Source organism: Hipposideros armiger, unplaced genomic scaffold, assembly GCF_001890085.2.
Source record: "Hipposideros armiger isolate ML-2016 unplaced genomic scaffold, ASM189008v1 scaffold_382, whole genome shotgun sequence".
Classification (NCBI taxonomy): Eukaryota; Metazoa; Chordata; class Mammalia; order Chiroptera; family Hipposideridae; genus Hipposideros; species Hipposideros armiger.
This window is the reverse complement of record NW_017731732.1, coordinates 817,946-844,721: the sequence shown is the minus strand read 5'-3', so window position 1 is coordinate 844,721 and position 26,776 is coordinate 817,946. Positions and strand designations below refer to the sequence as shown.

The 26,776-nt window shown below is 43.4% G+C and overlaps 1 protein-coding gene across 7 annotated transcripts in view; it reads left to right on the top strand.

The window, feature by feature from the left end:
* Positions 1–26,166, top strand: part of ANAPC1 (anaphase promoting complex subunit 1) — an 83,905-nt gene extending 57,739 nt beyond the window's left edge. For 5 of the 7 annotated variants that reach the window (XM_019662890.1, XM_019662886.1, XM_019662888.1 and 2 more), the window contains 19 exons: positions 2,287–2,378; positions 3,677–3,811; positions 3,938–4,020; positions 4,911–4,989; positions 5,688–5,762; positions 7,473–7,549; positions 8,065–8,155; positions 8,253–8,306; positions 10,084–10,277; positions 13,805–13,891; positions 15,158–15,275; positions 16,148–16,225; positions 16,564–16,631; positions 17,662–17,800; positions 19,574–19,660; positions 21,062–21,157; positions 22,510–22,708; positions 25,261–25,395; positions 25,971–26,166. In XM_019662890.1, the coding sequence (XP_019518435.1) occupies positions 2,287–2,378; positions 3,677–3,811; positions 3,938–4,020; positions 4,911–4,989; positions 5,688–5,762; positions 7,473–7,549; positions 8,065–8,155; positions 8,253–8,306; positions 10,084–10,277; positions 13,805–13,891; positions 15,158–15,275; positions 16,148–16,225; positions 16,564–16,631; positions 17,662–17,800; positions 19,574–19,660; positions 21,062–21,157; positions 22,510–22,708; positions 25,261–25,395; positions 25,971–26,086 (2,003 nt within the window). In that variant the 3' untranslated portion in view covers positions 26,087–26,166. Of the gene's footprint in view, positions 1–2,286; positions 2,379–3,676; positions 3,812–3,937; positions 4,021–4,910; positions 4,990–5,687; positions 5,763–7,472; positions 7,550–8,064; positions 8,156–8,252; positions 8,307–10,083; positions 10,278–13,804; positions 13,892–15,157; positions 15,276–16,147; positions 16,226–16,563; positions 16,632–17,661; positions 17,801–19,573; positions 19,661–21,061; positions 21,158–22,509; positions 22,709–25,260; positions 25,396–25,970 lie in introns of those variants that run through there. The other 2 variants (XM_019662887.1, XM_019662892.1) reach the window with 2 other exon arrangements.
* The last annotated feature ends 610 nt before the right edge of the window (positions 26,167–26,776 follow it).

The window sequence follows — 26,776 nt, the reverse complement described above, 5'->3', positions numbered from 1 at the left end:
AGCAACTTGTCTGTTCCCCTTCCCCCAATTCCCCAATTTAAAAAAAAAGAAAAAATTAAGGGGAAACTAGTAGGCTCTTCTGAGGCTAGTGATCTGGTACTAATAAAACTACAAGTGCTGTTTCCCAAGCCGGTGTTACCGTGCAGGTTACCAGTCTGTGCTTTTCCCTGGCCTCAGTGAGGTGGCCTGTGGTCTCTGTCACAGGTGGGCAGGGTCCTACTGTGTCTCCACCAGGCGAGGTCTCGTGGGGTCTGCACTCAGACCTCAGAGCCCCTCATCATGGTGTTTATCCTGTGGGACAATAGCACTTCCAGGAGAATGCAAGTGGGAACTCCTGCTTACCTCCGCACATGCTGGTGGCATGTTGGTGAGGAAACGCACCTTCTCTGTGTTTAGTTGAGCCTAAGCTGTTGGGAAGTCTGTCTTATGTGTTGTCACCTTTTTCTGACCAATGGCAATGCTGTTGGCGTTAGGAGCTTACAGGCACACTCACCAGCCTTGTCCTGCCCTAGTCAGGATCTTTTCTCCTGATGTTTCAGGATACATTGTTGAAGGTGCTTTATTCTCGAGAGTGACTGCAGCAGGCTCTATTGCACCAGGCTGCTGCACAGCACACAGTTGGCCCGGGCCTCTGCTTCCGGCTGCAGGGCTATGGGCTGCTGCCCTGGCTCTGGACCAGGGGCCACACTCTGGGGCCCAGGCGGGAGGTTGTGCTGTTCTTAGGGTGACGACAGAGGGCCAGAGAGAGAACCAGACAAGGGAAGCACAGTCAGGCCTTTGCGGACATTGTGCCGGCTGAGATCTCAGCTTGTCACATGCTCAGGTCCCCTGCGAGGCTCTGTCAGGACTGTGGGTATGACACGCTGGCACTGCGGGGCCCTGAAGAATTGAGATCAACAATGTAGCCTACTACAGTGATGAAATAAATTGCCCTCAAAACTGAAACGTTCCAGTTACCACAGTATGCAGTAACATAGGTTGTTGGTCTGCAAAACTTATTCAGAAGCTACTCCTAACTGGCTTTGGAAACTTGTTCACCTACAGGGCAACATCACATCTTTGCCTGGTTCGTAGTGGCATCTGGTGATGTCATCATACATCCTTCAGCCAAGTACACTCTTTCGTGTCATATGTCAGGGGTTTCATCTGTATTCATACTCTTACGCCTTTGTGTGTAATTGTCGGAATATCTGTACTGCGTCTGTACTGCCCCTTTCATATGTCACTGCCATAAATGTTTTGAAAATGAATTTTATATTGATTAATAGCACTGAATTGGTATTCTGTAAATTGCCTAATTGTTTTCTTGTTTTTAGGACTTTTTTTTTTTTTTATGAGCCATCCTGCCACCTTTTGGCAGCTTAGCAGCAGCTCAGCTCAGGCCAGGACTCCAGCCGCTGTTGCTCAGAGCTCAAACTCTTGAGCGAGCTCTTAACCAGCTGAGCCACTCGGCCGGCCCAAGGACTCTTTAAGTTGTTTCTAATTCTTTGCCATTATGCGTAAACATTACGCTGATTACTTTTGTACAGTATTTTTAGATTTTTAAAATATTTCTTTATTTTAGTATTTCTTTTTTAAAAATTGCATTTTTTTCCTGGAGATAAAATCCCAGGAGTGTGAACAGTTTTTGGAGGGAGAGGTCTTTACATATGATACGTTTTAGAGTGAGAGGTCTTTATATACGATACGTTTTGCTGCCTTAAAGGGTAGAATTAGAGTTATGGGGTGCTTTTTAAAAGTTTGAATTTTGCACTGACCAAACTTAGGATCAATGCACTGAAATTCTGCCATAGTAGGGCAGCTTAGTAGCATATAGAGTCAAAATAAGTCTCTGGAAACATATTTAATGTGCTTAGAAACTTAAAGGAAGTGACCCTCCTGTCCATTATCAGTATTTCAATACCACATCGAATGAATGGTTTTGAAAATAATAAAGCAGAAACAAAATGCAAGAGATTAAAATTAAAACTGTTTTGAGCACCCCTCCGTTTAAAAATACTTTTCCTCTGTCTTGGTAAATTTTTTTTTTATTTTTTATATAAAACCCAGGGTTTCACAGTGTTTTAAAGTCGTTGCTTTCAAATTGGCAAATTAAAAGAACCATTTGGGGGCCTTTTTTGTGGTATACTGACAGTTGTGGACACCATTTGTGATGTCGTGTCTTTCCTAGTGGGGTTCTGTGGAACCCATAGTTCTTATGCACCTCACTAGCAAGTTCCCTGTAAGACCTTTGTGGGTGAGGAGCTTCAGAGGCTCTCATGAACTGTGCTGTTTCCTGTTTCACAGGGCGGCCCCCGGGCCCGGAGATGGAGTACTGCACCGACAGGGAGTCCTACTCTTTGGCGGCTGGCTTGGCCCTGGGCATGGTCTGTTTGGGGGTAAGCAGTCTGCCTTCCCTGGCTTTGCAACCACACTTGCATGAGGGCGCGAGTCCCTGGACTCTTTAGGTTGAGTGCCGCTCTGCCTTACCGTGACTGCACGTAACCTGATCCTCAGCTCTTCTTTCTGGATGTCTTTCAAAGTGCTAGATCTGGAAATGGAGAGAAAATGTAATGAAGAGTGGGGCTTTAAGGTTTCTCTCCCCAGGCTTAGATGTACATATTCATGAATGAACTAAGGGAATGAAGTTTCTCGAAAAGATTTTAAGACATAAGATGAAGAAGTGACAGCTCACTGAGAGAGAACACAGAAAATTGTGAAAATGTGTGTATGATGGGGACCTGTAAGAGTCAGTAGTCGTTGCTAGAGAGAAACCAGAGCTGCCTGGTGTTCACCAGGCCTCACACAGAATGTTCCCTCAGTAGCATCTGCATCTGATCTGTGACGGAAGTCAGTGTCATGTTGACCCATCTCTAACCCCATCCGTGAGACGTGGTCCAGAATGATGAAAAACCTTTCATTCAGTGAGTACATCAGGATTGTGGGGTACTCACTGAATGAAAGCCATCCACACAGTCACACTGAAACTAGATCATGCAAGGCATGTTGATTGTCAGGTGTTTGACTTCACATTTACACATGAACTAAAGAGAAGATGGTACAGTGGAAAAGCCTCATCCTGGTCCTGACCAGTGAGTCATGTCATTTAACCACAGTATCGACCGGTGGTTAAGTAACCCCATGCATTGTGGAGCCGAGCTGCCTTGTGTCATAACCAGCCCTGCCACTTGCTAGCTGTGCCACCTTGGGCTTCGCTCTTTGTACCTCACTCTCCTTACCTATAAAATAGTCGCTATTTGATAGAATTGTCATACTAAGTGAGTTCATCTACGTTAAACACACAAATAGTACCTGGAACAGAATACAGATTCAAGAAGTTGTTTTTATTATTATAGTCGTTGTTGGAAGGTTCATAGGCACAATAATGAAACAACTCACATGTTGCTAGGTCATGTTCATTTTGTATACCTAATATTTTCTTTGGCTGTTAGTGCAATTTAATGTGCTTTGAAGCCTTTATATATTTTGTGAAATCAAATTATTAACTTGAACATATAAATATTATAATTTTAATGTGAATTATTAATAGCTTGAGAATAGACTCATAAATAATAGTTAATTTAATTAGAAAAAAGCCCCAGTGTACCGTGCTATGAGGTCAGTTCATTCTTTGATTTGTATGTGTTGTGGACCTTACTGCATAAATTTTCTGTCTGTGTCTGCTGTCTCGTCCCAGCATGGCAGCAATTTGATAGGCATGTGTGACCTGAACGTGCCCGAGCAGCTCTATCAGTACATGGTCGGAGGCCACCGGCGCTTCCCAGCAGGAACGCACAGGGAGAAGCATAAGTCTCCAAGTTACCAGATCAAAGTAAGTCCAAGTCGGAGCGCTGACTCTCAATAGTTTCATACCCACCTCTGTAAATATGTTGGTTGGAAGCAGAAGAATTTTATAATAATTCACAACTCTTTCACATGAGTAAACTTCTCTTGACAGGAAGGAGATACCATAAACGTGGATGTGACGTGTCCAGGTGCCACTTTGGCTTTGGCTATGATCTACTTAAAAACCAACAACAGGTATTGTGTCCCCCACCACACCCCTCACTCCCCATGACAGTGTGACTTCCTTTCTGACCTCAGTTGTAACACTAAATATCTTAGATAATGTGTTTATTTCCCCTCTGCTAGATCAGCCTGATTTTAATTCTCTCAAATACTTCAGATTACATGGATTTTTATCTAGAAATAATGTTTTGCTATTTTAATGATATTTGACAATGTAATTGCCAATTTTATTCATTTCTGTTTTATAGTTGATGTCACTGACAATCCCAAAATGCCCAAATTCCTTTTTATTAAATGTGCATATCGTTGTGATGACTGGGGAGGCCAGACATACTTAGCTTTATTCTTTTCTTGGTTACTATTTATAAAAGTGGTTTCTGCTTAGTTCCAGAGCTTCCTTATTGACCACAACATCTACCTTCCCAACCCCAATGATTAATGCTGACCCTTGAAAGCATACCTTTGGCTTTTTATTCCTTTACATTTTGCATAGAAGAGTAAGTTCGGAGGAGACATTAACCATGTTTTAAATCTTTTAATTAAAAAAATATAAGATTCCAGAAATTTTTCAATGTTGTAATTCCTCTTAGGAAAAATGAATGTATGCACAATTAACAAAGTGGGTAAAAACAGATATTTATTTATCTATTGTTTGCTGAGTGTGTATGTCAGTGCTTTCTTGGCACAGGAACAAAATAAAACTAAACATACCTGTCCTCATGGAGCTTACGTCATAGTTAAGACATAACACACACAGTAAATGGTATGTTAGAGGGTGGAAAGTACTACACAAGACAACAGGGCAGCAGCTGGAGTGGGGATGAGGGTTTGGCAGTCTGTCTGGGCTTCTCGATTCTTCGCCTCTTCTGAGCAATGTGGCTGGTGATGGCCTCCGCCAACAGGTCTATTGCTGACTGGCTGCGCGCACCCGACACCATGTACTTGCTGGACTTTGTGAAACCAGAGTTCCTCCTGCTTAGGGTATGTACTTTGTCCTTTCCACTTCTGTTCACATGAGTCTGTCTGGTTCTCAGATTGGCTTGCAAATCCAGGTGTTTCTGCAAGGGAACTTTTTACTCTAAATCCATCATGTACCGGTAATTGGCAGTGTTCTCTTGAGATTCCCCACATTTAGCTGTAGGAATGCAGGAAAGGCAGCCATGTTGACATATAATACCTGGAGTTGACGGTTCAGCTTCTTGCATTATCATTCAAGACTTCCTATCAAGCAGCAAATGACGGGCGCTTCACTGCTGCTTTCATTATTAGTAAGGAGGCAGTCTTACTCTTAAGGGGTTGTTAACGACAGTAGCTGCTTGCCTAGGTTATTCCCTCTGTAATGTTTAAACGTCTGTTTTTGGCATAGGAAAGGCTTGAAATTATGTACACAAGAGCTATGTCTCTTATTTTCTTTTATGGAACAAGTTTTAAAACGTCCTCTCCAGCTTCTCCAAACTTTGATGATAATCAACTCAATTTTAGTTTTTCTGTTTTAAAATCTAAATGTTCAGTTTATTTTAATTAGTAGCTTAGGTTGATCCTTTATACTTACTTTATTTTTCAAAATTGCCATCAGTTGGGAACTGATTCTTAAATTATTCTGTTTAACGTTATCAGTGTTAACAAAATCTGTGAACTTTGCCTGCTTTAATTAATTTTATTTGTATTACATTTTTCAGACACTTGCTCGGTGCCTGATTTTGTGGGACGATATTTTACCAAATTCCAAGTGGGTTGACAGCAACGTCCCTCAGGTAAATACACGTGATAGATGCTGGTTATCTTTAATGGCATAAAAGTATGGGTTCTTTGTGGGATTTTCCAAAACCTTATAAGATACTTCTTTTTAGGAAGGCACTATTGATAATTATAGCATCTCCTGAAAACATAGGAATTTTCATTTCAAGCCTGTGTGCTGACCACAGACCAGCCTTCCTTTCTGGTCCCAGATCCCAATTAAAAGTTAAATATACCAAGGTACCCTAAAAAAGTATTTTTGACATTTTTATCCTAGTTAGGTACACATTTATCTAAGATGCAACTTTTACTTTGTGATAAGTTAAATCTCCTGTGTAATCACTCATTTTAACTTCTTTATAGCATATTTATCCAGTAAGTCAAATAGTTAAAAATAAGCAGACCCTTTCGTAAAAACTCCAAATCAAGTATTGTAAATAAACATAGCCCATTAATCAGCTTTCCATGTGTGGTGGTGGTCTCGGTTCCTTTTTGTTTATAAAATCTATTTGTCTCCGAGAGTGCTAGAGTGTTTCCCAGGCCTAGTGTATGGCCTTGCTGAGGTTCGAACCTAGGCCTTCAAGCTCCTTTTAAAGACAAAAAAAAAAGAACTTCTAAATGCCTGCTGTCAAAAGAGAAGCATGTCATGATGATTTTGTAGCTCAACACCTTACATGAATGTTATAATCACGTTACCCACGTATATATATAAAAATTACTCACTTTGGAGTTATATCAGTTTTTCAGAATGTCAATTCCTGAGTAAATAGCATCCAAAATTAAAAATAAACACTGGAGAGGAAGAAAGAAAGATGGAAGTAGCATCAGCCAACATAATTATTTACCTCATTGAGATCATATAAGAGAAACAGTATTTTGAGTGTTTGATTTGGTGATATTTAGTATGTAAGTAGATTGTGTCAAAAGTGACTTCTAAATATTTATTGGTTTATCATAAAAAGCATTTTGAAATGTTATTCTCCTGAGCAGTTTTTAAAAAAGAACGATAAGAATAAATCTTCAGAGTTCTTCTGTTCTGTGTACTTGCATTCATATGTTTAAAAAATATTTTTATATTTATAAAAAAATTTAAATTAAAAAAAAGCTTTTCTTTTTTATTTGTATTTTTTCAGTGAAACAGATTAAATCTGTTCTTGGTTGTTAAAGCTAGATACTCTTTTTTTTTTAAAAGATAAATTCTTGTTCACTGCCTGTAGTAAAAGGAAAGGGATGTGTTCCTGCACAGTAGTTGCAGATTAACACATGGACATTTCAGTTTAGCTTGGGTAATTAATCTAGTGACTAACCTCACCTCTGATAGGCTCATTGCTAGAAATGTCCCATGGCTAAGAAGGGTGCATCTGAGTGGGGTCCCCTCCATCCCTAGCCTGTCCCCATAGCCCTCCCCTCTCCCCTCTGCAGCCGCCATCTTGCATTTCGGCTCCCTGATGGGAAATACCATGACTCTGCCATTGATTCGGAATGTACTTAAGTCCTCCAGCTTACATTTGTTCAGTCCTGTTCAGTTACTGTGCTTACTTGGCTCATTTTAGGCTGGAACTTGGGTTGCATGAATGTGATTAAATCATAGGCCTTTGAATGAAATGGTTTGGTAAAGCTAATTTCATATAAATACAGTTGTGATAAGCAGTTTGTTAGTTTTTAATCATTAAATGTTTGTAACTTGAATATTAATGTTCAAGTATTCTTGATTTCTATCTTTGTAGATTATACGAGAAAATAGTATCTCTCTCAGTGAAATTGAATTGCCTTGCTCAGAGGACTTGAATCTGGAAACTCTGTCGTAAGTTATGAAGTGTGGTACATGAATGAGCTGTCCTAGTCTCTGTCAGATGACTAATGGGAACGTGCTGTGTAGGAGCAGTCCTGCCTTTGACTTGGGGAAGCCTGGATCCCTATGTTTCTAACCATTGCTGATTGCATGTTCACTAAGATGACCCCAGTTTACTTGCTTTTGTTTAGGTCTGAAGTGTTACGCTCTTGCCCTCAGAAACCAATATTGGAGATTTAACTTGTACCTTTTCCTCTTTTCATCCTTTCCATTTAACAAATGGCAGTGAATTTTAAAAGTAACCTTTTATTTGCTGCATATGAAATGTGCAGGCAGGGGGCGCCCTTTCTGAGCAAAGGCCATATGGAGCGTCTGCTGAGGGAGGCGCAGCCGCAGCTGAGCCCTCCCAGAACAGTAGGAACTGGCTCGGAGGACAGGAATAGGCACTATTTTACCCCAAGCTGATGCAGTCGTGAATTTTAAGGCAGAATAACGACAGCATGGCATTTCTTGTAATCTGTCTCCAGGCAAGCACATGTCTACATAATTGCAGGAGCCTGTCTGTCTCTGGGTTTTCGATTTGCTGGCTCAGAAAACTTATCAGCATTTAACTGTTTGGTAAGAAGTTATCTTAATTTACTCTGTTGCATTTTCTATTTTCACGAAATCTTAATATGCTTCTTTTAACTCTAAATGCTTTCTTTTGTTTTTCCAGCATAAATTTGCAAAAGATTTTATGACTTATTTGTCTGCACCTAATGCTTCTGTGGTAAGTCTTTTGTGTGAGTCAGTCTCCTTGGGAATAAAATTCAACTCGAAGAAAGTTCACTGATAATTTAGTTACTTATGTGATGTCATGTATCTCTAAAGTTTGTTCAGAGTTAGAATGAGAGGTTTAAACTTTTGGCTCATTGTATTTTTTTTTTTTAAATAATTTTATTGGGGAATTGGAGGGGAACAATGTTGGGGAACTGGGGAAGGGGAACAGACAAGTTGCTGTCCTTTAGTTCTTCAGTCTAGTTGTGGAGGACGTTGCTTCACTGGCCCATGTTGGTATTATCATTGTGCTCTTCCGGGTGAGGCAGATCGGTCGCTGGCCACTGGATGGCTGCTCACGGCGGCTCTTGGCAGCTCACGCCAGCTGCCAGCCACTCATGGTAGCTCACAGCAGCCCACTGCAGCCTACACTGTCGTCAGCGACTCACAGCAGCCCAGCTCCAGGTTGAGCTGTTGTTCACCATCTTAGCTGTAGAGAGGGCGCAGTGTAACTGGCCCTCATGTGGGATCCAAACCGGGGTCCTGCTGCTCAGAGCTGGTATCCCAAGCCAGCTCTTAACCAACGTGCCACTCGGCCGGCCCTCATCTTTGTATTTTTGTTCTGGGCTATTAATTAGGTAGAATATGGTTACCCTTGAAGGGTGCACAAGTGTCCAATTCTTGTGATGAGAGAATAAATAAGAAAAGCCATATCCTTCATGGATTGTCATACCGTTTGCCATTCTGTCTCAGTACTGAATATTGGTAATTGCTTTTTTTAAAAAATTGGTTTTTAGTAAAAATGCAATTGTGTTTGAGGCATTGCTGCTCTGATGACAAGAATACTGAAAGATTTTATTTCCTAGTAAATGCACAGATTTATGCAACATTATAACACAAGAAAACTGGACACCTCAAAAAGTCTAAAAGGGGCCGGCTGAGTGGCGCGATGGTTAAGAACTGGCTTGGGACGCTAGAGGGCCCCGGTTCGGATCCCACATATGAGGGCCAGTGACACTGCCCTCCACAGCTAAGATGCTGAACAACAGCTCAACCTGGAGCTGGGCTGCTGTGAGTCGCCGGCAACGGCATAGGCTGCAGCCCCTGTGGCAGTGGGTTGCCATGGGCTACCATGTGTAGCCAGCAGCTAGCGTGAGTGGCCAGCAGCCGCAGTGAGCGGCCGTCCAGAAGCCGGCGACTGATCTGTCTCGCCCGGGAAGAGAGCAATGATGGTGCCAACTTGGGCCAGTGAATCGACGTCCTCCACAACTAGACTGAAGAACAAAAAGGACAGCAACTTGTCTGTTCCCCTTCCCCCAATTCCCCTGCACTGTTCCCATCCCCACAACTCCCCAATAAAAATCTTAAAAAAAAAAAAAAAGTCTAAAAGTAGTTAAGTTTGATTATGGTGTATCTCTACATTCTATATAATGGAGCTATCAAAATCGTGTTCTACAAGGATTTTTTTATGAGTGAAGATTGCTTATAATGTAATAGATTAAAAAGTTTTACAATGTGTATAGTAATATCTCAGTTTCACTTGGGAAAATCATAAATACAGGAAAAGATTTGGAGAAAAAAGGCAAAATGTTTACAGTGGTTCTCTTTGGTTACTTCCTTCTTGGTACTTTATTTTCTGAATTTTCTACATTGAACTTAGATTTCATAATCAGAGAAAATACTTGTTTTTATAGATTTTTAAAAGTTCATAAACATTTTTAGTCTAATGACGGCCAATCTAGTTTTAATAGTAAAGAAATGTAACACAGCAGTCCTCCTTTGCCCTCCAGACAGGCCCTCACAACCTGGAGACGTGCCTGAGTGTGGTGCTGCTGTCCCTGGCCATGGTCATGGCCGGCTCGGGGAACCTGAAGGTACTGCAGCTGTGTCGCTTCTTACACATGAAAACAGGCGGTGAAATGAACTATGGTTTCCACTTAGCCCATCACATGGCCCTCGGACTTCTATTTCTGGGAGGAGGAAGGTAAATGAGTATGTATTTCTTTCCTCGATGAAAAGATCTCGTGGGCAAGATCTTTAAGAGAGTCTTATTTTGAATTTGAGGATGCCTGAAAGTGTTTGCTTCTGGAGGCCATTAGCTTATCTGAAAGGCCCTTTTTATGGTTTGACCATCAGTGTATGCCCTACTGAGAGTTGCCATCCTCTCTCTAACTTACCTACTGAGAGTTACCATCCTCTCTCACTTAGCAGCACTACATTTCTCAGAAGAGTCAGCATTTCACTACCAGGCAGGCCTATAGTTCCCCACCGCTTAAGTATTTGACTTCAACTGAGCCGCTTTCTCGTGAAGGTCATGAACACCATCAGCCACCGAATCCTGTGACATTTGCTTAGTTTTCAACTTTCTCGTTCTCTTTCCATCTGTCATGCCTGACCACCTCATCCTTTTGTAAGACTTGCTTGGTTTTTCGTGATGTGTATTGACTAAAAATACACATGCACGGGTGTACGGACCATAGCAGCACAGCTCAGTGGCACGGCAGGCCAGGGTGTAGCCAGAAGGCCTGTCTCTACCCTGCCAGGCCCCTCCCAGTCACTGGTGCTTCACTTCTGCCCAGAGAGAACCACTAGTTAGTTACTCTTCTGACACCTTAGATTGCTTTTGCCTGTTTTTTAAATTCAAATGGATCATACATACACTGTGCATCCTTTTGTTTCTTGCTTCCTTTGCTCAGCATTTATGTGAGAGCCATCTGTGTTGTGTGTCGCGTGGGTTTAGTCATGTTTCAGTGCTGTTGAAGGAACCGTGTGACTGGGGTCAGTAACTGCAGTTACTGGACGTGTGTGGTTTCTAGTTTGGGCCGTTACGGAGACTACTGGCATGCATGTTCTTGTTATGTCTTTCATTTGCTGTGTGCAGATGGATGAGTGGAACTGGCCATGGTGTGTCTGTGTGTGTTCAGCCTCTTTAGTCATGCCGTCAGTGCTCCAAAGTGGTTGTATCTTGTGACCTGCTCCCTAGCACCATAGTAAGGTCCAGGCACTCCCCTCTGTCAACACTTGTTGCTGGTCGTCTTAATTTTAGCCATCTCGTAGTAGTATCTTGTCGTGGTTTTGATTTCCATTTCCATGAATAGTGATACTTAGCACCTTTTCATATCTTTAATGACCAACTGGAAATCTCTTTTGTGATGCCCAGAGCTCTTGCTACCCATTTTCATACTGGTTTATTTATTTTTAAATTTTCATTTGTGGTAAAATACACATAAAATTTACCACCTTAAACATTTTTAAATGTACAGTTCAGTGGTATTAAGTATTTTCACATTTTTGTTGTGTACAACTGAAACGCTGTACCCTTTAAACAGTAGCTCCTCTATATCTCCTTCCCCGGCCTCTGGCAGCCTCTATTCTCCGTTAATTTGACTATTCCATATTGGTTCATTATTGTGATCTGAGGCCTTTGTCATTTTTGTATGTTGTAGTTACCTTCTCCTACTCTGTGGCTCGCCTTTTAACTCTCTGAATGGTGTCTTTTGATAAACAGAATTATGAATGTTTTTATTTTATGGTTTATACTTTTCTGTCCTTCTGATGAAGTATTTTTTATGTCCCCTCCCTCTCAAGAGGATAGTCTTCTATTTGTCTTCCAGAAGTTTTTTAGCTTTTCCATTCTTTTGGATTTAAAATCTACCTGGAACTGATTTTTCTGGATGTTTTTTCCCCATCAATGGCCCATGGTTATTGAAAAGCGTATCTTTTCTCCCCAGTTCTGCAGAGCCACCTTTGTTGTAACTTCAGTGCCCATGTCTGTGTGTTTATTTCTGGGCTAGTAGGTTCAGTTGGTCCGTGTTTCTATGCATGCAACAAAACCAGTGTTTAAACTATTGCGGTTTATAGTGAGTAAGGCACTTGGGGAGGAAGACCTCCAAGAGTGTGCTTTTCTGTTCTTGGCACTCTGCACGCCACAGCAGTATTGGAATTCCTTGTGATTTTCCCACTAAAGAACCTGATAAAATGTTGATCAAAATCACACTGAGTCTGTACATGGGTTTGGGAGGAACTGGTGCGTCTTCCTGTTGGGGAGGGGAGTGTGGGGTTTCCCTGCACTCATTTGCTCTCGTGTGTGTGACGTTTGTCTGCTGACACAATTCTTACAGGTCACGCAAGTTCATGCCTCCTCTTTAAAACTGAACTAAACATTGGAACTCACTTTTCTAGAGCACAGAAAGTAAAGATTGTCAGAAAGGTGGCATGCCCTTTAAGCAGGTTTTGTAGAATTGTTCTTTCTTCAATTGTTTAGAATTAAGAATGGCTAAAGAAATATTACTATACAAATTCTTCTTATTTTATGATTTTTGAAATTCTATTTTTCTTTCAAAATAAGCCCCTCAAGAGTTTTGTTCTCTTAGCTGCTTTCCATGGTCCCACACTGTGTGAGCCGCTTGCCACTTCATACTGAGGCTCAGTCCCAGCTGCTGCTGCGTCCTGAGTGCCTTCTGGCCCATAAACGTCCTGTGTGCTCTGCGACAGCATCCACGACTCTCACAGCACAGCTCCACCCTGCTGTTTACGCTCAGTTCCTGACATTAATTCTAATGTTTGCTTTAGGGTTTTGGTTTATCAAAATGGTAGAGAGAAAATGGCCTATTTTATGTACATGTCAAAATAGTTCCTTATTCAAGTTTCGAAATCTCTTCTTCCTAATTGGTTAAATGTGTGTGTGATGAATGCTAAGTTCTTACTCAATACCCTCATTATTAGAAAGTACAGACAGAGAAAGAGATTTGGGTGTGTGTGTGTAACAGCACATACGTGTATATTGAATAGCTACAACAGTGTACCAACAATGATGTCCTGTACAATCTCTATTTCCGAATATGTGTAATAAAAACTGTGGAACTTTAGATTCACCTGCCTGTTTGCGATGCTGAATTTGAGCAACAGTGAAACTTAAAGACATTTGAAATTTAAGGAATATTTCAAGACATTTGACTTTTCTAAGAGTATGTTGCCTTTATAAGTTTATCGTATTGATTTAAAAAACATTATTTTGAGGAATAGTTGTTTGTACTAAAAAGTAGTTGCAACTTTTTAATGATAACTTTTGCCTTTTTTCGCTTAGTTCATCATTTGAAGGAAATGGTCATGCCTTACAGAAGTGGAAAGAATTTTTGAGATACCCAGTAAAAAACCCTGTATGTTTAAGAGAATTCTGTAAATAGGTGTATATAAAACTGGAGGAGATGGTGGTGTCTTTTATCTGTGACTTTTCAATGTCTCTAATATCTAGGATTGTGTTCATGGTTCTCAGTACGGTGCCATTTTAGATTAAAGCGTTGCTTATTATCAATTCAAGTTTTGTAATTTAACATCTGTGCTTTAAGAAGCAGGTGACCTTGAAAAGGCTTGTGGATTAACTGCAAGGTGACATGTGCTCGTCACTGACACACTTGCATTTCCAAGGCCTCTCCGCAATCCCCCAGTTGCCAGGTTTTCGAAAGGTGGGTGGTCTCGCTAACGCACCTGTCCGCTGGCTTTGCCTCACAGGTACTCTCTGAGCACCTCCAACCCCTCCATCGCCGCCCTGCTGTGCGCCCTCTACCCACACTTCCCCTCTCACAGCACTGACAACAGGTGAGTCCCAGCTCTGTCCTCCGCGTGGCCTTCCCCAAGCTCCTAAGGGGTGATTGGGTTGTATTTCGGTTCCATGGACTCATTTCCAAACTAGCTTTATTCTGCTCTTGAACCTAGAGCAGAATATCTTGGGGGCTGAATCCCTTTACAAGTCTTTCTCAGTCAGGCATTAGAGCAGAAGAGAGTTTTGGACACCTGATGGCTGCTCGGTCTCCCGCTGTGCTCCAGCTGGCAGAACGCTCAAACCCAGAAGTAGCCAGCAAGGTTTTCTTTAGGGAAAAAGACTTTCCCCAAAGCAGCCTGGTCTGAAGTCCACATGTTACGGACAGGTGGCACATAAGAACGTTGTCGTTAAATTAATATGACTGACGTATGGTCTCACCTGTCCATTTAGGAGAGAGTTTTTGAGATGTTAACGTCAGCTGTTGGCGAGGGTACTGGAGAGCCTCATGCGTCTCTTGCTGGTCATAGATAGTATCAGTGGCTTTAGCTATTGGAAGCAGAGCATGTTGGTGACAAGCACGGAGAACCTGATGTACCAGTTGTATTGTAGCTGTGACTGATTTCATTTTCAATAGATTTATAGGGATGGTAGCTGGAGGTGGGAAGGGAGGGTGTGGCTGGAAGTGAAAAAAAAGAAAAGGGGGAATGTTATTTTATCCTCTAATGGGATAACTTAAAATGTAAAAATTTACTGTGTGTTTAAATTGTAAAATATACATTTTAAAGTTTAAAAAAAATTTGAAGACTCAGAAAGTACACAGAAAGAAAAATCTTGTTATGATCTCACCCATTAGTTTTTGGTGCGCTATATTCTGTGTGTGTACATCTTGTAGAAAGACTTTCCAATCTGAGGAAAGCTGGCACTCTTTCTTCCTCCTTCTTCCTACCAACACTTAATAAAAATAAAACTAGAAGTAAATCCTGAAGGATGTGGAAAGAGATGCTCTGTGTTAATCAGAGAAGGATATTGGCGAACTGATTTGATAAGTGATCCATTTATTACTACATATTTTCATCTTAAGATAATTTTTACCTCCCTATAAAACCTCATAACTGAAAATTCAAGAATTCGTGGGTAAAGACCAAATGTCTAGAATTTCCTAAAGAGAATTTCTCCATGACTGTTTAAGTGGACCCCCTCATCTTCCTTCAGGATTGCTGTCTTTGGAAGGTGGCACTCTTGCGTCTGTGTGTTGGCCACAGCTGCTTGTAGAGCTGTGTGGTTATGGCCTGTTGGGTACCTGCTGTGTTTTCTGTGAACAGGTATCATCTCCAGGCCCTGAGGCACCTGTACGTACTGGCTGCAGAGCCACGGCTGCTGGTTCCTGTGGACGTGGATACCAACACACCCTGCTACACCCTCTTGGAAGTCACCTATAAGGTAACGCTTCTCTGGTCACCTCTTTGTGATTTTATTACTACTCGTCCATCATGGCAGGTCAGGGTATTTCAAAGGTATTGTCCCTTAAAAGATGACAGTGGTGAGTTGAACCCTCATAAAAAGAGAAACCTCCAGAGTTCCTGCATGTCCTGCTGGTCATTCGGGCTCATTCACAGGGTTGGGACGAAGACCTCAGGGAGTGACAGCTGTTTTCATCCTTAGAGCTAGTTTGGAAGTGTCCCTGGTGATGTTACATGGCTGGTGGTAGTGTTGGAAGCAGTGAACTGGGTTGGGACTGTTGAGCGATTAGTTCGCAGGGGGCTTAAAGCCCACGGCACTGTGTTTGACAAGAGATCTTTGATTTAGGTGCACAGGTAGTTTACACATCATGTAGCCTTCCTTCATCAGAAACAATTAAGTACCTTCTGTCTGTCACAGTTGTGCTAGGCTCTGGGACACAAAGTTGATGTTGTCCTATTCCTGGCCTGTCCGTTGGGGAGCCAGGCATGAGTGCCATGAGAACAGGTATTGGAGGGGAGCAGAGATGTGCTCCATCCAGCTGTGGGTGGGGGGCTGCAGGCAGGCTTTGTGCTCAGGCCGAGATCTGCCAACTGTGGAGGTATGTTCCCTGCAGGCAAGAGGCCTGAGGCCTGCCGAGTGCAGGTCTGTGGTGCTGGCGTGCATGGCTGGACGTGATTGGAGGCCCATGAGGGTGGTAGGCGTGAGCCCTCGGAGACATGAGTATCAGAGAGGATTCTGGGCCACCCGACAGTAGTCTGCCAGCCTCGGGGAGCAGAAGTGGACAGTGGGGCTGTTGCTCCTTGCAGCTCCTCTAACTGTGTGTGAACGGCTGTTCTCTTACCTCTGTGAAGGGCACTCAGTGGTACGAGCAGACCAGAGAGGAGCTGATGGCCCCCACCCTGCTTCCGGAGCTGCACCTTTTAAAGCAGGTACAGGGCATGTGACTTAGGGAGATGTCCATGGGGTGGGTCCAGCCAGGACAGTGTGTGTTATGGACAGCTGAGTGAAAGCCTGTCCTGCTTCAGCATCTGCAGCAGTTAGGGAAGCAGCCCCCCCAGGAACTGCTGTGGGCGCGAGGGGCGGGCTTTCCACGCAGGGTAGGCGGCCTCTGGTGTGACACGCATCCTGGTCCAGAAACGGGGCTCCTTCACCTTCCCAGGTCTTTCCTGCCCAGTTACCCTTACTTCCTCTGAGAAGCAGGGGTTTCATTTGTCAGAGTAGCTCTTTGTCAGCATTGGGCTGACTGTGTTTCCATTTATGTTGGCAGATTAAAGTTAAAGGCCCACGATACTGGGAACTGCTCATAGATTTAAGCAAGGGAACACAGCACTTGAAGTAAGTATACTGAACTCAGATGACCTGTGAAGTGAACGGAGAAACATGGGGAGGTGTCAATCACAGGTTGTTATTTAACGTGGTCCTGTCACCCTCCTTTCTGACCCAGGACAGGATGTAGGATACGTATTGAGTACAGTGATCTATCTCTTTGAAACACATTTGTGTTAGAAAACAAAAATTTTAACTTAGAAATAAAATCCTAGATATTTATGTTTATTCATTGAGAAACTTGAAGTGACTTAAGTTGGGACAGTAATGGAGTTGTCTGTTGGAATAATAATGACTGAATGAGTTTAAGAAAATAAGGCTGATGTGTATGCCCACAAGGGGACTTTGTGACAGTTGATGTTTGTCAGATTACATCTTCTGTGTCTCTTTATCATTCTCTTGTTAGATTGTTCTCATAAAATTAAGATTATGGTAGGTTGATTTTGTGTAGAAATAGTCATATGCAAGTAATTACTTTAACGAACAGAGGGTGTTAATAATTTTATACCTGTAGTGGTATGTAAATGGTCTTTAAATTTCCAGAAAACGTAGCAAGCCCGCAAAAGTTTTTATAGTTTAGTCCCAATTTCCATTTTCCTCAAACTGTCTGTGTAATATCTGTATTCTGTATTGTTTTGTGTTTACATTTGCAGCATCATTTCTTGTTGCTGCACACCAGTCAGTAGCTACTTAGTACCTCTTTGTCCCTCACGTAGTGCCCAGGGGGACAGGGAACATAAAGACACGTCAGGTGACATACTGCCTTTGAATCTCCCACGTGAGCAGTCAGTCAGAACACCTTCTTGTTTAACAAGCTCTGTGAATGGATGCCAGAGAAAACTGGAAGTCTGTTTTGGCTTTCTTGAGGAGAGGGCGCGGGAACTGATTTAATTTTGGACACAGTAAATAATCTTACACCTTAGTGGAAAATGGTAAAGACTTAGTGTCTTATGAATGTGGTATTGGGAAATAGAGCATTTCCGGCCAAGACCCGCCAGTATCCGTACCTCATGTTAAACTCACTCTTGTTTTCTTTCAGGTCAATCCTTTCCAAGGATGGGGTTTTATATGTGAAGCTCAGAGCAGGCCAGCTCTCCTACAAGGAAGACCCAATGGGATGGCAGAGTCTGTTGGCCCAGACTGTAGCTAACAGGAACTCTGAAGCCCGGGCTTTCAAGGTAGTGTTTGTTGGTAAAAACGGAAGGATGAGGGGAAAGCCCCACCCCCCAGCCCACCCAGAGTTGGGAGATGGCTCTGTCCCCTCTTATCACTGCAGATGGCATAGACGAGTGACACAGGGTCTATTTGCCCCTCTTACGTGGCAGCCATAATAAATCACACCACCTGCTGGGACTCTGAGGCTGATTCACATCTGGTGGTAGGGACAGTCACAATATATCTTTACGCTGTAAAAATTCCAGTTTAGTAATTTTACTCACGAATTCTTAAATATGTCCAGATGTACTTAATTCCTGGCCTGAACAGAAAAAGGTTTTTGCAAGGTAGCGCTTAGTTCCATTTTTAAACCTTTTGTTGCTTAAACCCTGGTGAGGATAAAATGATGACAGCATTAGCCTTATTAGTTGGCCTTATTCTCCTAGCACCTGACTGCTATTACAGCAGTGTTTGGATGAGTAAAGTATGCACGAAGCAGTCTTATCCTCAGAGGCGAGGGGGCAAGGACGTAGCTTGCTCTGTGTTCTAGAATAAGCTTCCCGCACTAGAAATGTGGCCCATGGTCTGCCATCAAATTTCCGAATTGAACCCCAGTTTTCAGGAATTCTGTGAGCATGTAAGCTCCTATTGGAGGTACATTGAGAGGTGGGGGAGGAGTCGGGGCCCCTAAGGGTAGCCCACAGAAGCAGGCACGCCGCAGGCTTAGTTAGCGGTGCCAGCCTTTGTTTTCCCAAGTGAGGAGGTAGCAGCTTATTTTAATTGAAGTCATATTTCATTTTAGGTCAATTACTTAGGACTGAGCCTTTATGACAGTCCCCAGGGTTTAAAGAGATGCAGTTGACACTAGTAAGTTTTGTTTGGCAACATTCGGTACAGGTGTCTGAAGTACTTCTGAAGGTTTTTTGGACCAAGTTTTACTTAACACTATTGCTTCTGACACAAATTAGAGCCCATTTCAAAGACCCTAATCCAATTTGTAAAAAAAATAGGTAATATTAGACTTGAGCTTGAATGGGGAAAGTGTATAAAAATTAAAAGACATCTCAATTTCCTGCCTGCTGGGAATTCAGAAGTAAAATATAAACCTCAGTGAAAAATGGCAATACCTCCATACCTTCATTTTCAGTTTTGAACCTTGAGTGATACTCTCTTTATTTTTTCTAATTTTTTTTTTTTTGTGGCAGAATACATATAACATAAAATTTACTGTCTTAACCATTTTTAAGTGTACAGGTACCAGTGGTGTTAAGAACATTCACATTATACAACCATCACCAGCATCCATCCACAGAATTCTTTTCATCTTGCAAAACTAAAACTCTGTACTTGTTTAATATTAACTCCCTTCTCCTTCCTGTCTCTTTGATTTTGACGACTTAGTTACCTCATCTAAGTGGAATCACAGTATTTGTCTTTTTGTGAGTGGCCATTTGAGCAATATTCTTTTTTCCTTACCTTTTTAGTAACAATCTAGCTTGCTTTTCAGTTAATGAAGGAGAGGGAAAGCATTTTTTTGGGTGAGTTGTGTAGAAAAGTGCTATTTAGTATCAGCCTTTTGCTAAGTCAGGAGCTCGTGTCAGCTTGTGCAGAAAGCTTCCTGTAACTTCTAAGCAGAACACATTGAGGGAGTTCTAGCAAATTTGTACAGCTTTGGGTTTTCGGGGACCATTGTGAAAACGAGGTAGAGTTCTTTCAACTGCACACATTGCAATTTGAAGAACAAAGAAAGTAATCATAATCTTACTTATATTTCTTGTTGTGTGTTTATTTTTTAGCCTGAAACAATTTCAGCATTCACTTCTGACCTAGCACTTCTGTCGTTTGCTGAGTATTTCTGCAAACCCACTGTGAGCATGGGCCAGGTAAGCATGGTATGCTTTGTTCTGCCCAAGGGTAGAATTTGTTGTGATGTCTACCTGTGAACACCACCAAAAAAATCTCTAGTATCTGTCTTTGAGATTAATAACATGCCTCAGGCACACTGGTTGATTTTTGCTTGGCAAATACAGATTTTCCATAGTCTAAAATTAATAAATTCAGAACTTCCTACTTTGATAGAAGAAACAACTTAAAATTTCCAAGTCACTAGTTTTGATAGGTGATAACTTTCTTATCTTGTACTGATTTATGTTTCCAGTGTTTACTGTCCTTCTCTTGTTTTTGCATAATTTTGTTAATTTTATTTCCTTTATTTTATAGTCGTCCTTCCTGTTGGTTGTAAAAGTGCTCTCTTTGGGAGTCACTGGTTGCCTAGGAGATCACTGATTTTAGTCCATCATTGCAGATGGCCAAGACTGGATGTGAGAATTAGGTGGTCTGGGATTGATGACTTGTTGCCTACAAGTGTGTGGCCTTGGGAAAATTTTTCAACCTCTCCAAGAGGCTGTTTCCTCATTTCTAGCAGTGGGATTATAATGGAACCTACCTTCCATTCTTGTTTTGAGGGTAAAGTGAAATAACCTTTCCCCCTCTTATTTATTGAGTCTTTACTATGTTCATTCACACCTTGGAAAATACTGCTATTTCAGTCCCAGACCACAGTAGTAAAACGAGGGTCACTGTAAAGCAAGGGTTATGGTAAAAGGAGCGTCGCGGTCAAGTGGGTCATAATCTTTTTGTTGGTGGAAGGCCTTGCCTTCAATTTGTAAAAACCATGACATTTGTGAAGTGCAATAAAATGAGGGCTGCATGTATCGGACCCTCTGCTCAGTGCTTCACGTAATTTTCTCATTTAATTCTCACCCGGAGGGTAGGTACTTTATCTTTCCAGGTTTGCAGAGAGAAGACTGCCACTTAGAGATGTCACTTGTCCAAGATCAGAGCTAGTAAGGACAGGCCATGTGCTCAAGAGCACAGGTTTCTGGTGAAGGTCTGTTCCTGCCCTCAGCCCCAGCTAGATAGCCTGGCAGCCTCCCCCAGCCTTGTCCTGCTCAGTGTTTCTGCTGCCTCTTGGGATGCTGGGCCCCTCTGTGGGTCCTGCCCTTGCCATTACAACCCAAGGCACGTCTCTGACGTCCTGTCCACTCGTTTTACCCCCGCTGATAGCACTCGCACCCTTAGCTGTCCCTCGGGACTTAAGTCTGGTTGCGAGTCATGGAGGTTCAGTGTGGCATGTGCTGTGACTGCATAGAGAGGCGGCTGACCCTTTTCTGTAATTCACTGTAGAGCTTAACTTGGGCCATAGTGGCTGCTGTGTAGCTGTTTCTTGAATTGATTTTGGAATATACATCGGTGTGCTACAAATAGCTTTTGATTTTTCACAGAAACAGGAAATTCTGGATCTCTTTTCTTCAGTACTCTACGAGTGTGTCACTCAGGAGACCCCAGAGATGTTGCCTGTGTACGTGGCAATGGACCAGGTATGGTTCCAAAAACCTATTCCAGTCCTGAGAGGTTTATCCTGTATTTCAGTAACACCCTGAACAGTCAGGTAAGGTTCCCAAGGGCCCCATCTTTTTAGTTTTCTCATTCGTGTTTAAAGATTCGAAATATGAAGCCCCAGCAAAGGTGAAAACTGTGCACATCAAAAAGCTTGGCATTCATGGTGACAGCTGTGCCCCTTGCTGGGCTCTCTCATTCTTGGGTTCGCATTCTCCCTGTCTCTTTCTGGGTGGCCTCTTGCCTCCCTCCTGAGAGCCTTTCTGTGGGCACACTGTGCGAATGGCTGGTGGTGTGAGTGCTCCCAGGACTAGTGTGTGCTGGCTCAGGGCACTGGGCTCCATTTTTAAACTGTTTTGTATTCCTGCTGTTTCAAAAGCCTGAAAGGGGTGATGCGTGCCTGACGGCTTTCCTAAAGGCTCATACCAATTTTTTCGTTCTGGCGTATTGGGAGCACACATGGCTTTTTAACAGTACGTCATTCAGACCCAGATTTGCAGTTAAGCTAAGCCAGTAGTTTTCCAACTTGGATAAAATTTATCTGGGAAATCTCAAGATTATAGATCCTCAGAGTCCATTCCGTGTCTGCTGAGTCAGGGTTTCTGGGATGAGGTCCAGGATATAGTTTTAAATGTCTGTTGAAAATATGATACAGTGAGCTCACACATGAGTATTTGGGATACCAGCTAATGGTACAGTTATCCCTACTGAAAAGCTGAGTGGGAACTACACTGAGGCAGAGGACAGTCTCCCAAACCTTAAAGTCTCTTGAGTTAAATAATGTCCTTAGTTAAAGGCAGTGTCCAGCATAACTCCGTAGGCGCAGAACTCCGTCAGTGTCTGCTTGGAAAGTGTGAGGGTGAGACGTCCACTTCGGCGCTGCTCCCCTCAATGCCCCTGCAGCAGCCAGCTCTACACCTCCACCCGGTGGGCCTGCACGGTCAGGTGTCGATGAAGGAATGACCCTCTGGTTGCCGCATGGTGCCTGCAGGTGGATGCTAACAGCAGTGTTATCAGAACCCGGGCACATCCTGACACCCCCAGGATCCCCAGGGGGCACTGGCTCTAGACCTGTTTGGTCTTTGCTTTTCAGAGCCATTGAGCCAAGAGTGGGCTCGTGTGCCTTTATTGCTTTTACCCGAGAGCTGTGCCCGTGGGACCCACACTGGAGTGTGTGCCATGTGTCTGTGCCCAGTAGGGGCTGTGTGGCCAGACTTTGTGCAAGCAGAATGGTCTCATGGGCCACATCTGCAAACACCGCCGTGTCCAGCTCTGAGCGAGAGCCGGCGGGGCGGCTTCACCCTCACTGAGTGCCGCCCCCCTCCTCCCCTAGGCGGTAAGAAGACTGGGGAGGGCAGAAATGTCCGAGACGTCAGAACTCTGGCAGATAAAGCTGGTCCTGGAGTTTTTCAGCTCCAGGAGTCACCAGGAGCGGCTGCAGAAGCACCCGAGGCGAGGGCTGTTCATGAGCTCTGAGTTCCTGCCCGTGGTGAAGTGTGCCATCGATAACGCCCTGGACCGCTGGCTGCAAGGTGAGCGGCCCACGCATGTGGCATCAGCTTTCCTGTCCTGCATGTTCTAATGGGGGGCAAGACAGAGCTGAGGGTCAGCAGCGCGACTGTGGGTGCAGTGTTTCCAGCTAGCTGTGTGAAACTGAGTGTCTGCCTCAGCTTCTTTAAAGGTGCGTGTGTAAACCATGGGGACAGCCAGTTCTTAACCAACGTGCCACTCTGCCGGCCCTAAATTTTTTTTTTAAATACTATTTTGTCCTCACTTTGGGGAAATATACAAGCTATTTTATAGCTTTTGGTGCATTGCTTTTATTGAATTTAGCATGTGGTCACGTCCAGCAGACCTTTACTGTTGATAAATGTGTCCTCAAATCTGTGACTCACAGATGTCATGATACAGTGACGCCAGCAGCTACTAGAGCAGTCTGTAAAGGGTGCCCGAAACTGCTCCTGGCAGCATTGCTTGGAGCCTCCGCCAATCTGACTGCTGCCCACAGTTCCAGAAATGCATGCTCATTTCCAGTGAGGGGCCATCACTTTTTAAAAGTCTTAACTCTGCGTTCTCAGCTCTCATGAGCACTAGCCATTGGCTGTGGGTTGGGGAACAGTAATTCAGGGGGGATGTGGGGCCTCAGAAGCATCATTCATGTTTGTGTCTTAAAATCACAAACACAGTGTGGACTTCAGGGTCACTCACTAAGAGCCCAGACTGCTGAACAGGCAATGGGTTTTCTGTGTGTGTTATCTCCTCAATTAGATTTTAACCTTGAGCAAAGAAAATGGCTTTTCAGTTAAGAAGTTTTATTAACTTTTAACCATTTTATTATGGACAATTTAAAGCATAAGACAAAGTAAACAGAATAGTTTTGTAAGCTCCATCACCCGCAGAATTCAACAAGCAGTCATTCGTCTTCTGCTGTCCTTGGTACCTGCATCCATTACCCCATGCTATTTTCTAATGGCGCCATTTTAGTCCCCCCCTGCAGGGGGTGCCCGCAGGTTTGGGCGTTGTAATCGCTTTTAGACAGGCTGCTGAGTATGTGGTGGAATCATCTAGTTTTAATTTGCATTTCGCTGGTGACTCTGGTGTTGACCCCGCTTTCCTGTGCTTTTTTTGTTATTCATGTATCTGTGAAGTGTCAGTTGAAATCTTTACCCAGTTTTAAATTGGCTGCCTTGATAACTGAGTGTAGGAGCTTCTACAGATTCTGGCTACATCTTTGAGATACTTTGCAGGTTTTTCCTCCTACTCTGCCTGTTCATTTCTTAAGGGTGATTTTTGAGGAACAGAACTTTTAGGTCTAATTTATCAATTTATTTTATGGCTGTTGCTTTCTTGGTGCTGTCAGGTCATAAAGATTTCTTAAAGTTTTCTGTTAAAAGCTTTACAGTTTTAGCTTTTATATTTGGGTCTGTGATTCATCTCACATCAATCTTTTATGAGATTTAAGGTGTGAGGTAGGAGTTGAGGTTTGGAGTTTTTTAAATAACAGATATTCAGTTGTTCCAGGACCACTTGTGGAGAAGACTTTGACTTGCTTGCTTTGGGCTCTTGTCGAAAATTGGTTGACTGAATAAGTGTGAGTCTGTTTCTGGACTCAGCTCTATACCTAATCAGTCTGTTTGTTTGTCTTGATGCCAGGACTGTAGTGTCTTAATAACTGCAGGTTCAGAGTAAATCCTGAAATCTGGTAGTGGAAGTTGTCGTGTTGATTCATAATACTAAATGCTTACAGGATAAAGGAGGAAAAGCCTCAAGCCACTAATCCAAGCTCTTGCTTCAAAAAACTAGGAAAAACAAAGCAAAATAAACCTGGGCAAGCTTTCCTTTTCCTGGATTTTTGCAGCGAGGACTTGGGTTAGGGACTGTAACAGCTCTTTGCCTCATGCTCAGCGTTTGGCCCAGAGGACGCGCAGAATGGCTCCTGGTAGCTTCCTGTGGGAATGAGGACATTTGTGACCCAGAGCAAACGTGTTGTCTGCCTCTCATCTCTGGCTTCAACTGCACATCCTCAGCTTGTGCCGGTGGCAGATGGAGCATATCTGTCACCAAGCGGCTCAGGCCTGCCTGTCCCTGAGCCTATCACTGTCAGGAGAATGGGCTGCCTGATGCCCTAGACAGCTGGCCTCAGTTGGTCCCTGGGGCAGCAGCAGTGTCACCTGGGAACTTAGAGATGCATGTTTTCTGGCCCCACCCAAGAAATCCTGGGGGTGGGACCCACCATGTGCGTTTTACTCAGTCCTCCAGGTTAGAGTTTGAGAAGCTCTGAATGGATAGTCAGAACTCAGCCCCGGGGCCGCCGTTGGTCCCCTCCAGTGTGACACAGTGGGGCCTAGGGAGTATCTGACTGTCTTTATAGCCCTCATCATAGTCTGCGACTATGCATTTGCATGTCCCCACAACACTTAGCCCTGCAGTCATAAGCACTCTGTCTGGTCCACCACAGTGGCCTGAGTGCCAAGCACAGCTCCTGCCTGGCACAGGTTAGAGCTCACTGAGTTCTTGGTAAAGAAGGAAGGAGGCGCCTACCCTCGTGGCCTCAGGTATGCAGCTCCTCATGTCTCTCTCACAGCTGGGGGTGACGCGTGTGTGCACGCCTACCTCAGCGGGCAGCCCTGGGATGAGTCTCAGCTGAGCATGCTGGCCTGCTTCCTCGTGTATCACTCAGTCCCCGCTCCGCGCCACCTGCCGCCGCTCGGACTGGAAGGTAACTGCCCCCCACCCCCCCACACTCTAGGGGAGGTGCTCTCAGTGAGGTTCTTCTCTATCTACTTTCTGTCTTTATTCATGTGTGGGTGCTACTTTTTGGAACTTTTTCTGGAAAAAGAAACTCTGAACTTTACACATGCATGAACTTTTATTTACATTCAGAAAAGGATACGTTCTTCTCCACAGAACCCAAAATATTCACATTGTTTTTCTCTGTTAATTGATTTTTATTAAAGTTATGTTTAGGTTTTTTTTTATCAATTACATATAAATAATATTTTAGTTTATTTTTTATTTATATTTGAATAATGTGTATAATTAAATAAGAGTAGTTTCACGTATAACTGGAGGTTACTTTCTGAAGTACAGAATGGATGCATTTAAATTTTTATATCAAACTATACAGCACATTGGGGAAATTCATAATTTAATCACTGTCTTTGGGTAACTGTTCAAAGGGCAGAATGCCAGCTTTAACGTGACTGTCTGGAGCGCCCCCAGGGATGGCTCATCAGTCTGTCCAGAGGTGTGACCCTCTCTCCTGCCCCCCAACCCCCATTTGCATCCCTTCAGGGAGCACAAGCTTCGCTGAGCTCCTCTTCAGAGTGAAACAGCTGAAGATGCCCGTGCGGGCCCTGCTGAGACTGGCTCCCTTGCTTCTGGGAAACCCACAGCCAATGGTCATGTAACCCTGCCTGCTGGGCAGCCTGCCCTGAAACGTGACGTCTGCCCAAACACGTGACCACACAGCAAAGCAAAAGAAACCTTTGTAAGTTTTATAATGTTACTGGGGGAAGTGAGCTGCTCAGACCTCAGTGTCTTGTACAGTCAGAGTGTTTTAAATATTCCAGGGACTGTTGCTGTCAGCACTGACATAGATCTACAAGTGAGTTAAAATTTACTTTTGTAAATAAAGTTTTTTGCTTTGTTTTCAAAACTCTTGATGATTACTAGTTTGGGTTTTCAGGGAACAGCAGGGGGAGAGGAGGAGAAGGGAAGGATTGGGGAGGATATTGGTTTTTAAAGTCTTAGAACTATGGTAACTTTACGCTCAAAAATGCCAAGTTTTTAAAGAAGCTCTTAAAACTGTGTGCCTCAACACAAGGTCCTTCAGTATTCCGTAGATGTCCTGATTGTCCTGTCTAAAAGGAGTGTGTATTCCTGTGCAAGTGCCAGCCACCCTCAGTGTGTTGGTACCCGTAAACAGAGAGCGTGTACTCATATAAGTGAACCAAGAATGGCCACATGCAGCCTGTTGTAAACTGAGGAAACAAGGACTCCCACACAGACTGGGAGTCAGAAATTGTCCATTCCACCCAGGGTGGAGGGGCCTCACATCTGTACCCACCCAGGGAGGAGGGCCGCACATCTGTACCCAC